General features: G+C 40.1%; 1 protein-coding gene across 1 annotated transcript in view; it reads left to right on the top strand.

The window, feature by feature from the left end:
* ap1m3 (adaptor related protein complex 1 subunit mu 3) overlaps nt 1-12,508 on the top strand; it is a 44,959-nt gene that overhangs the window by 15,030 nt on the left and 17,421 nt on the right. Inside the window, exons 5-6 of the mRNA XM_084723711.1 lie at nt 5,890-6,037; nt 9,132-9,258. Coding sequence (XP_084579837.1) covers nt 5,890-6,037; nt 9,132-9,258 — 275 coding nt within the window. The remainder of the gene's footprint in view (nt 1-5,889; nt 6,038-9,131; nt 9,259-12,508) is intronic.

Raw genomic sequence — 12,508 nt, 5'->3', positions numbered from 1 at the left:
TTGGCACTAATTTTAATGGAGAAATATTCACTGTAATAAATCATAAAATGACCGTGATGTTTCTCTGACAACACTACAGCCGCGGTGTCGTCCTTTAGAAATATCTGTTGTGGACCAGATTAACTGTTTTGTGTGTCTATTTCACATAAATTAGAGTTCAGATTGATGCCAAATGTTCACCAAATGAGTAAATGTCTGTTGACGGTCTGTTGTAAGAAATCATTAATAATCTTGTTGGAGGTGTTCATGTTTATTAATGTAAAATTGAGCAAAATGTTAGTGGACTTTGGCAGGCAGTGAGACAGGTACCCACCTAACTCTTTAAAGCAGTGGGCTTTAATTTCCAGGATAACAGGCTTAATTTTACATTGACAGACAACTGACTCTTAAAAGTTCAACCTACAGTGTAGGACTCATCCTCGCTTCTTATTGTCTGTTTATGATGTTGTGTGCATCTGTTGTGTGCATCCTGCAGTTCCTCTCTGCTGTCAGGATTATAACCTATTTAATATACAGCCTATGGCACCAACAAGGTATGAGGACTGCTGTGCTCATTGTTGCATGCACACGCTCCTTTAATTTTGATAAATATGATCAAGGACAAACTGAAGCACACATTCCAGCCCAGAATAAAAAATTTTATTCAGTAAATATATAATAGATTTCTCCTTTAATGGTGAACTTCATATTTGAAACACTCAAATTTGCACGGTGCTTTGTTTACAGTAACATGATTGATGTTTAATTTTGTGTGCTGTTTGTGCACCAAAGCTTGGCTGATGTTGAATTGTGTGTGTGTGTGTGTGTGTGTGTGTGTGTGTGTGTGTGTGTGTGTGTGTGTGTGTGTGTGTGTACATTATGTGTGTTTGGTGTCTGAATAGGCCTGATAATTACCAGGCTCCTATTGGCACTCAAACACAATGACACGTCAGCTGGACACACTCGAGACTCTCAGACAGAAAAGCCCTGCTCTTCTCTTCTCCAAGGAGACGCACAAAAGTGTTATTTCTCTCTTGTGCACACACACACACACACACACACACAGTATACACACACATTCACTGTGTCTCTGTGTCTGCAGGCTATTCTAGTGCTCTGACCTTTTCATGCCCCAAACAACACAAAAACACTTTTTTTTCCCCTCACAAATCTTACTACCTGGTAAAAGTATGTGTTTTGTGTGTGTGTATGTGTGTGTGTGTGTGTGTGTGTGTGTGTGTGTGTGTGTGTGTCTGTGTGTGTCTGTGTGTGGGTGGGTGGGTGGATTCAAGAGACTCAGCAAGATAGACTGCAGAGATGCATATGCATGTGTGTGTTCATTTGTGTGTCTTCGTATGAACCTTCATGCATGTGTGTGTTTGTTATGATTGCTGTTGTTATGCTAATCTGTCAGTTTGCTGCCAGCCCCCGCTTCCAGATCCTTTCATTAGCATTTCTGAGGAGAATCGGGGCAAAACAGAACAAACGGCAAAGCAACAAAACAACCCGACGTCGACCCCAAGCCCACTTGTCGCCGCCTTTCATCTTTCACAACTTTCAGATTTTTGCTGTGTGTCAACATGCATTCAAAACCCTGTAGGTGGGAGGAACTGGCACGGAAAACAAGGGAGAAAAATGTTGCCTCAATCCGTCAGTCAATCCAAGACTTGTTTATTTAGCATTTTTGGTTGTTGACATTAGATTGGAAATATACAGTTGAACTGAAAACAAGACCTCACAGGTAGTGTCTGGGTTTGTTCAGTTGGCTTTAATTGGCTTTAAGGTTCATGACACTTGACCTCACAATTAACTCAGTTCAGAGCGGCTTTAATCAATATTTTGAATTCATTAATCATTCATAAATCAAGGAATGAACCTAGAGAGGATTATCCTTGAAGCTTCCCTTGGCTTTAGAGAGGTTTATAGCAAGTTTGAGCTCATTGAAAGGCTGTCATTAAGCAAACTGCAGTTTGATCTAGTTAGCAACTAGCTGGTGAACACAGTGCTAGCTGCTAACAAGCCAGATATTTCCCTCAGGAGTTTGTGGAGATAAAAACAGAGTGAATGTTGGACTTACATTCACCAGGTTGCTGGAAACAAAACTCTCAATGCATGATAATGTAGGTCCATGAGTGTTGCGTGTGTGAATAAACAACTGTTTGCTGACAAGCTCAACATATCACAGTTTTCAGTTCACAACTTCTCTCCACTGCCCCACAGTGGCCAAAAAGATTAAGGGCTCTATCTTCTGCCTGGTGCAAAGTGACGCACACTGCAGTTGTCGTTGTTATGTTCTGACCAACATGGTTGTTATTTTCTCGCCCAGCGTAACAAATGTGCTTGCGCCCACCTGTGCGCCCATGGGTGTGTTGCTGCAGCAGTATTATGCGCACGTGGAAACAAAACTGAAGCTTCTGATCATTAAATCCTCGCTTAAATGATGTCGAAGTGAGAGAGGCTGCTTTCAATAATTGATATACTGTAGTAATGTTTCAGTGTGAACTGTAATGTCACCACAGGTTTACGAATTTTTACAAGGAAATAATCGAACACAAGGACTGGGAGGAATCTGTAAAGTCAGTAGTGAAGGCGGTGGATGAGTGAAGATGTGCTGCATGGATATTGTGCTGTAGAAACAAAGAAACAGAAACAAAAGCCAGAACACAGAGGTGTGTGGGATGAAGAGATCTTCCTGAGGTCTGGCTGATATTCACACTGCACACAAGGCCCAGGTGTGTTACTTAGTGCTGATTAAGCTCCTAATTGGTCTGCAGCCCAGGAGACAGGGTTTGCATCATTACCGCAGCGCCGGTGTGTGCCTGCTGTGCGCCAAGTAGGCAAAGTCTGCACACCATTTAAACTAAGGGTGCAGGAATATATCAGTATACTTAAGTATCACAGTATTATGTTTTGTGATACTGTGCTGATTCTCAAAAACATTGGATCGTGATATGATGATACATGCAAAGATTTTACTTTGTGTTGTGCTTAAACCCCCGACCGCTTGATTGCATGAAAAAGAAAACTCAGAAAAAAACTCAAAAAATCAGATTTTGTGCAGTTTGGTGGATTTTTCTTTATATTATGACAGTTTTCATGACATTAGATGAAAAATTGCAATATATCACATTGCTAACAGTATAAGTATATTGAATTGTAACTCCTGTATCATGATGCGTATCGTACCGCCAGTTTCTTTCAAGTGGTGAAAGCAGTGCACACGCCTACTTTGACCACATGGCTCATACAAACTCAAACAAGGGAGATTAATAGGAAATGATGTGTTGTGGGATATGATGTGTTTGCTGCTGCTGAGTGGTTTTCACTGCCCTCATCGCTACATGTTAAGAGCACCGGTGCACTGAAATGAAGTAGACCCCAGAAAGCACAGCAACAGCAGAGCGATCTAAGCGACGGCGCCGTCGCAGTGGCCCAAAATCACAAATGTGTCTCAGTCTATCCTTAGATTCTTGATATCAAATATGTAGCAGCAGCTCATGTTAGTGTGACAAACTGATTTCTGCAATTTTGGCCACCAGTAGTGCAGAGCAATCTGGAAGTGAGTCTGGAGAAGACAGACACATTATTAATACCCAGACTGTTTGACTGGTGCATAGGAACATTCATCCCGTCTCTCAAATTAGAAACTGCATATGGAACACACATACCGTTCCTGCTGCTGTATTTAGTAAACTGAAAAAAAAAAACACCTCATGCATACACATACACATGGGGAATCATAAGTGACATTTGTGGAAAGATTTAATTCTAAATAAGTACCAAAATTGAAATGTGCCACCTTGTCTGCATTAAAACAATTTTAGTTGTAGTTCAACTTCACTCGCCTTGTTGCAGACAGATTTTTTGGGGCTCCAGAATTTCCAAACAGATGCAGTCCTCCAGAATTGAATTGTAAGTTTGGAGCTAGCTAGTTAGAGCTGGCCTTGCAGTTTTCCCTCTTTTTGTTTTTTGTAACAGAGGCGGTTGAGGACAGCAGATTCATGTGGAACATTGGGTCAGTAAGTCACTGGCTGTGAGAGAAATGCTCGGGCCTGTGAGGGGAAAAACAAAGGTGAGGGACAACTGAGAAAAAAAGAGAGGAGAAAGACAGAAAACAGCAGACAGAGAGAGAAGAGATAAGATTGTTTTAGAGATGGATCTGCTTGTCAATCTGTCTGTTTTTTCTTTTTTTGTGTTACCAGTATAAAATATTAGCTTGCATTTTCGTTTGCACAATTGACGAAGTTGAATTTAGGGAGACCAGAGGCTGCAGAACATCTGTATCCTGTCCTGTTAGTCACTTCTCCACAGAAGGTCCAAGTGCAGGTCAACAGCTGCAATTCACAATGTTTATAACAAAGTGTCTAAAGCACCAATTGTTTTCTATAAATGCTGCCTGTCCAGGTTAGTGTATAAATCATCTCACACTCATTTCTAGAATAATAGTGTTTAGGCGAGTGTCAAACACTGTAAAAACATCTGATTTATTGTTTCTGTTACAAAATTCATGCTGCCAACATACAGTTAGCTTGCTAACAAATTAATAGCCACAATCTGGAGTGAATATTTCAGGCATTGAATTCCAGGTGAACATTTAGGAGACAGCTCTGCAGTGGAAAACGAGGCCAGTGAGAAGTAAACAGTGGTGAGGGGGCAGGTGTTTGGGTAAAAACAAGCCTCGTCACATGTTGTTTATCTGATTACAGCTCCCTCCTATTCTCATAACAAGTCATTATGTCTCCCTGGACACAGTCAGAGGATTGTTGAAACAAATTGGCTCTCCATCTTGCACACTGAGAAACAACTTACAGCTCTGTGCAGTGAATGATAGATGGATCAACAGATAAATATCATGTATAAATAGAGTGAACTGATTTGTTTTTGCAAACAGGCCAAATCAAGTGCAGAAGAATGCACTTGCATCTTTATTTATTTCAAAGCTGCACCAATAAATGTTTTTATAATAGCAATGGATTACATGAATACACCAGATTTTGTGATTCCTCAAGTCTCTGTGGAGCGCCTTAGCATTTTTCAGATGGTTTTACTCTTTTGGTTCACTCTCACAGCTCACGCTGGCATCGTTTCCAGGCACAGAGGGCAGCTGTTTTTAGTGAAAAAGCTCCAAAAACCCTGCTTGCCCAGGCACCAAATGCCTGGAAAGTTAGCCGCTAAAAAGACATATTTCCCTGCAAGATTTGGTGGAGATCAGAGCTGAGCAACCCTAACTGAACCTGCTGGCAGCAATACCACTATCTGCGACTCAGACGGTCACTAAATGGCTTGATGAGCATTAACTGAAAATCCTCTCACATCTCGACCTTAATCGCTAACACATCTAAATACCAACAGAAGATTTTGCACCATCAACAAAAATATAACGATGGAATTTCTTATAGAAAGGACTCCCATTAAAGGTTCAAATCTTCAAACCTATTAAAGCGTCTTCTGGTGGCTCAAAACCCTTTAAGACACTTGATGCTGCTGGTTTTATTTACCTAAGTTAATAGTTTAATATCATGTAAACAAACGCATGTTCAGTCCCATTATTATCTGTGGCTGCAGTCACAATGGGTTTATGTAAATCTCCATTTTCCAATTACATCCATGAATAATCTTCATACAAGATGAATACCAAGCTTCCTTAATTTATTCACACCGGAACAGCTCATTTATTTTTAAGTCATGAGGGGTGATTAATGCAAAATATAAAAAGACTCCTCAGGAGAGATTGGACTCACCGTTTGTTGCAGATTTCTTCAAATTAAGAATCTTATTTCTCCAAAATTAGAAGTTGTGTGTCTTCCTGGGGCATCGCAGCGAGGACTTTGACCGTTAGTTTTAGGCGTTCCACTCAGGAGGATTAGAGACTGAATTTGTGAAACTTCTTTCTGCCTCCGTCTCTTTCAGGTACATCACCCAGCAGGGTCATAAGTTAGAAGTCGGGGCTCCTCGACCTCCTGCCACCGTCACCAATGCCGTGTCTTGGCGGTCAGAGGGCATCAAGTACAGGAAGAACGAAGTTTTCATGGATGTCATTGAGTCAGTAAATCTGCTGGTGAGGACAGTATTTACTTTGTCAGCATCGTATCTTACAAAAAATATTCTCAGAAAGCAAAAAGTGATTTAACAAAGATGCAACAAAGAGTTTATTTTGTATTTCATGCATTGTCTATTAGCACCCTGTCCATGATATTTTACTGATGATGATAGTAGAAAGCTTGAACAGTGGCAGATCACTTCCATCATCAGAATAAGGCTCTTAATAGATACCAGTGGTCAAGTCACCTTGCTGTTGGGAATCATGCATACGTTGCTGCAAATGCAGTAAGATTTATCTCACCTTCCAAATGAAGCGCTTCATTTTATAATCAGATTTTTCTGTGTAGTTCAGTGATGTAGATTTTGCACACGCCAGCATCTTACTGACTTAATACAAAGGTGCACTGAACTGTAGGTGATTTCTGCAGCATGATTTATTTGTTTTTGACATTCAGTGTCCAGGATGGAGAAAACTCTGCCAGGATGTTTTTGATATAGAGTCTGACTGACGCTGGATTTTTAAAGCCAATATTGATATTAGAGAGCTACAAAAACAATAATAATATTTCTGCTGATACATGTATTCTTTTATTTTTAACAGTTTTAGTGGTCTGAGGTGGACAAACTGTGAACTAACAATCATTGTTTCTTAAAGGGAAAATTCACCACTTTATTTGAAAGTCAATTCAGTGTTGATGTTCTTGTCCATGTAGTCAGATGAAGACATGAATCCATCAGTGTGTGTTATATTGACAGAGAAAGCTGAGTTCTCCTGCTGTGAAATCTGTTGTTCTTCCTGTATCCAGTGATGTCATAGTGATGTCATTGCTATTAACGCAATGTTTTGGACAACAGATATCTATAGAATCGGGTGGTGAAACACTGTAGGTGTCAGAAGCTTGGATGCAGTGCATCCTGGTACATGTAGGCTCTGCTGGCACGGCTCTGTGAGCAGGAGAGCTCAGCTTTCTTGGCCATTTTAGCCCACAGACTACATTTACCATCAACACTGACTGGACATCTGCATGACAGTGCAGAATTTTCTTTTAATTATCTCTGATATATCTTTTGGCATTACAGTACTTTCATTTTTGTTTCAAATCTGTCCAATTTATTGGTTTAGCTCTAGTGTTTTTGCTACCAAATATTAAACATACAAGATAAGATATCACTGCCTAATACTCATAAGATAGCCTGCTGTGCAGTCCTAATAAAAGCTGCACAGTGAGGCTGTTAGTAAATTGGTTGTTTCTTTGGAGATGAGTTCAGAGCAAACTTAAAAACCAAAGCTGAAGTGCTTCATCTGTTCATGTTACTTTAAGCCTGGACAGTGCAGGTTCACAGGTACAACAAGCAATCTAACACTGTTATCACTGCAATATTATTATTATTTAAATATACAAAGAGGTGTTTTTAACTGAAACAGGCCCAGTTGAATGTCTCTATATGACCTACATCACCAAAAGATTAAGCAAACAAGACAGTCAGCAAGACGAAGCTGCCAGGTCGGATTCTGAAATCAGATGAAAACCATTAACAGCATTACATTACAGCCTGTCTTTACATTTTCCTGGGTTAATTAAGTAGTACATTACCCAGTTAAAATAAGCAGGAGGATGAGTTTTTAGTTATGGCAGTAGTTAGAACAACTGCTTTTGTTCATAGGGGCCTCCAAAGTCAACAAAATATAACGTTGAATGCATTTATTGGTTTTCAAATCAGTTTTTTCAATCTTTAATAAGATCAAAACAAGCAAGAAATGCCCAGATGTGTGCTGCAGACACCCAGAAAACACTAATCAGGAACTCCTGTGACTGACTCACAGTTCTACATTATTTATTCATCACCCTCCATTGTTTTATCCATCATTCACTAGTGGCAGGTTTTCATTAACAGTTCTGTTTAAATTAAATGGTCGGAGTGTTTCCCTGAGGCTGAGCGTCTGCGTCAGAGCTAAAATTGTCTTCAAAACTCTGGCATGTTTTGACTCCTCCAAACAGTTTTCCTCTTTCCTTGAATTGAATCGAGAAGGAAGCGGTCTCTAATACAAACAACCCTCTGTTCTTTTTTCAGTAGAATATTTTGTGATATTTATGTTCCTTCATTGTGTGCAGCGAGGTGTGATTAACCAAACAGTTGTACTAAATTTTAAAGTTAGTCAGCAACTTGAGCAGACAAAATACATGAAGACACATCAGGTTTTTACTGTAAGTCAGAATGAATACTCAACAAGTGATGTGACAAGACAATAACTGAAACTTTTGATAAGATCTCCACCCACTCATAATGTTGCAAGTGCTGTAAAATGTTCTGATTTAGTAAAAATACAAACATTACGCTCTCATAATAAATACAGATGTTTTTCTTGATAAATTTAGCAGAATTTTTAACTAATGATATAATAAAAATTAATATAATAAGTTATTTTGTTCTTCTAATAATTAGTTGTTACATTTATCTCCCCTGATCTTAGTGTGATCAGGAGATTTAAAGGAAAATGTCATATTTTTAAGTGAGGAAGACAAGAGCTCATATTTCCTGCAGCTAAAACAACAGAACAGATTTGTATATGTCTTTTACACTAAAAAAAATAAGAGACATGACTTTCCCCCGAAGCTTCACGTCCTTGAAGCAACACCTCGAGGACAGTTAGCAGGTTTTTATGAGTCAAGGGGAAACCGAAGCACCGCTGCAGAGCTGCAGTCGCCACTTCCTTTTCTGTGACCAGGGACTGTTTTTTTTATGTTTTCAGAGTTTCTTCATCCTCTTTCACATCAACGCCTCGCTTACATTTCTCACGCTGCACACTGAGCGTTTCTCAGGCTCGTCCCTCGGTCTGTTTGCATCTGTTGAAAGGCTGATCTGAGTATCAGTTGGTTTATTTGTTTCTCCCAGTTTATGAGCAGGAGTCTTACTGCTGATCTGTAGAGTAAATAAAGTAACTTTGAGTACATATTTGTATTTGCTAACAGTAAAATGTGTGTACTTTCAGTTGAACCTTGAGTGCAAAGCTGATATCATACCATTTAGAATATTTCTGATTGATCACAGTGTGCATCTAAATTTATAATTCTCATGTTTAACGTAATGCTTTTCTCTTCTGTCTGCAGGTGAGCGCCAACGGCAGCGTCCTGCGGAGTGAAATAGTGGGCACCATCAAGCTCAAAGTGGTCCTGTCAGGGATGCCTGAACTCCGATTGGGCCTCAACGACAAAGTTCTGTTTGAAATCACAGGCAGTGAGTAACAGTCAGTCAGCGTCTGTAGTGTCTGTGCCTTCACATGTCATAAATGTGTAAAAGCATTTATGAGGAAGTGATACAGCCAAGCAATCCATGGACGTAAGGTGACTTGATCCAAACAAACTAAATGTGGGAGTGTCTTTATGTAGGACGCAAAATGTCTTTTCTGCTGTCTGTCTCTTAACATCTGCATGCTGTGCTCTGTGGCTGATTCAGTAGCAATGATAGACAACAGATAAGTAGATTGTCAGTCATCGTTGAAGGTCATTTCCTTTTCTTTGTGGTAGTTTAAATCTTATACTGCATAAATCTGCAGAGCTTGTTAAGTTGTGGTGACTTGCAGTTTTGCCCGTAGGTCATATGATAGCAAAGACGGTGACAGGTTAACCTGCACTTGACCCACATGTGCAATATTTAATTGACATCAAACACAGCCGTGTGATGATGACAGCCCTCCCTGCTTCCCTCACAACCATTGCGTTCGTATATTTCTTGTCTTGAATCAAATATTTTGGGGTTTAAAGTCTTGGCGGTAATCAACAGCGAATATTTGAAGCTTCTCCCGGGGAGGGGATGGTCCACCTTCCACCTTCTCTTCCCCTCTCTCTGTCTTTCTCTTGAACATACACACATGCTGGATGCAAAGAAGCTGTGCGTCCCATCCTTCGTCTCTCGTGCTGCCGATGTTTTGTCGTTCTGTGTTCAGCTCGTGCTGAAGCTGCTCCCTCGAAGTAGCGGCAGAGGCAGAGCGTAGGTGGTAGACCTGTAGTTGAATATTAATTTTGCTGTTCAAGTACCATGGCAACGAACAAAGCTTCCAAACATTTGGTGCATCCCTATATATGAATAGACAGCTGACTTGTATGGGTTCCAGGGAGGTACCAACTTTCTCTTTTGGGTTTTAAGCTGAGAAAGTTTGGGAACTTCTGTAGACACGACCTTCATAGATGGTGTTCCCCTTTTGGAATGATCAAATCCTAATCTCTATTTTTGGCTGAGCTGCAGTCTCTCCATGTGGTAACCGTCAACGTACCACCTGGAGAACACGTACCCTTCGTTCTGGAGTCACTGCAGAGCACACAACAGTTCATTTTAACATCATGTTTTGGCTGCTTCTTGAAAACTGAAATATTTTGTAGCTTTAATATAGCGGTGTGCTTGTTGGGTTCATAAGTTCATCTCATTATCTGTGTTCCTTTTCACTTTGACTCGGTGCACTTTATTTCACACTGTGAGCTGACGGCAACAGACTCTTATGTTAAGCGGCACGTGAGAGGAATATTTGCGGTGAATTTTCTTTATCTCAAGCTGCCGAGATTTGACATTTTTGATAGAGAACTTGTGAACTGCCAACAGGGGATGTTTTATTGTATCTTGAAGGATAAACAGTTCAACCCAAATGTACTTTTGCCTCAGAAATTTGCCAGAATAACAAAAACTATGAGGGAATATGCTACCAGTTAATGGTTGAGCACTTTTCACCCTCACACTTGCTCCTTCTCCTCCTCTTTCTGTCTAAACCCCTCACTTCTGCAAATCCCACTCTCAGCTTAGCTTTCATCCTTTCTCATCTTCCTTTTCCTCTCCTCCTACTTTCCCAATTTTCCCATTAATGTCTCCCACTGCTTCATCTCCCCTTGTCTGTTTCCGCAACCCTCTCCTCCTTCTCCCTCTTTTCCTCCGTCTCCTTTGCCTACATTTCCTCCCCCCTGCCGCTCCTCACCGAAGGGGAGAGGCTCCGTCACTGTCTCGCCTCTTTGCCTCAGAGTTAATCCTCACCCCAGGCTACAGCCCTGCAGATGAAAGGTGAGGGTCTGTGGATATCCTGTATATGCAGCCCCACTATCCCCCCGCTGTGTGTTGCAGTCTGGGAAAATAACATATCCGCAGAAAAAAAAAAAAATGATCAGAAATAATGATCAAACAAACGCCCTGACAGATAGAAGCAGCACACACCCACTCCATGTTTATACAAATATTAAAATGGGTTTTGCACTCTCATCCTCAGCAGTTGCACTTTTTTACATATCATTTGGCAGTCATTTTGGTGTTTATCATATTTGCCTGATCTGCACATTTTATCACAGCTGGAGGCAGCCAAACCGTGAGGCTGAGTATAAATCATTTAACACTGCCCTCTGCTGGCAGAAGTCCAGAATGATCACTACAGGGAACAGAGAGAATTATCACCCAAGTTCATGGTATTTTCTTATCAGACAGACAAGACAGATGAATTACTTAATTAATCTCCAGAGGGACTTTAAATTGTCGTAACAGCCACGTACATTAAAATGCAATAAAAGACTGCGCTACAATACACAAAAACTGACAATAGTGGTCTAAATACACAGTTAAAATACACCCAAATGAGAATATAAATAAATATGGTGCAGATGAAGGCACAAGGTGAAGGTCAGTATACATCAGATACAGTCCATACTTAGTCCCCATGAACTGAGATGAATTGTTACTTTTGTCCATGAACCCAGAGAAAATGGATAAATATACAATATTAAAAAAAAGGAAGAAAAAGTGAAGAGGTGTTCAGAGAAAATAAATCTGAATGAACTGTTCCACTGTCTCTTAGCTCGCATAAATTTATCAGGGATCACTTAGTTAAGATTATGTCTGTTTTCAACTGTAGCTTTGCAGTTATGTTTTCCATTTAATAAACATCCTGAGCCTCCTCCCTCCATTGTGTCAGCGTGAGGAGCTGCAGCCTAGGCCAAGAGACTGTGATCGTCCTCTTGGCGGTTAGAAAAAAGACTCGTTATCATCCGTATCCTCTGAAAATATTCATAATATATAATGAGATGGTTTTAAGAGCAGTTCTGTATCCAAACATTTTTTTTTAAATGTTTTGTTTATTTTGCTTACAAATGGCCTTTTATTGAAATTTTCTGGTCATTTGTAACCCCTGAGTGTCTGCGAGGGCTGCACAATTAATTTAAATATTACCTAAATCACATTAAGGCCAAATGTAATTTAATTTCAGGCCAAATTACAGGAGCTGCATTTTTTTGATTAAGGTGAAATGTGTGACTAAACAGCATGATAATGAAGTGCTGCAGGGAGGCCCTGGTCACACGTGTTCGTTTGATACAGACCCCAACAAATTTCACAATATCATAATTTTGATATTTTCTTTTCCCTGTGAAAATTAAAGTAGAAAATTATATTGCAGTCACAATATTTGTCAAACTATTTGCAGTTCTAGTGTTTCACACGTCCTTAAGATGAATCCTAA

The sequence above is a fragment of the Lutjanus erythropterus genome, chromosome 7 (genome assembly GCF_056507025.1).
Source record: "Lutjanus erythropterus isolate fLutEry1 chromosome 7, fLutEry1.hap2, whole genome shotgun sequence".
NCBI lineage: Eukaryota > Metazoa > Chordata > Actinopteri > Lutjaniformes > Lutjanidae > Lutjanus > Lutjanus erythropterus.
Note: the sequence above shows the minus strand (reverse complement) of the source record. Positions and strands in the feature narration are given on the sequence as shown.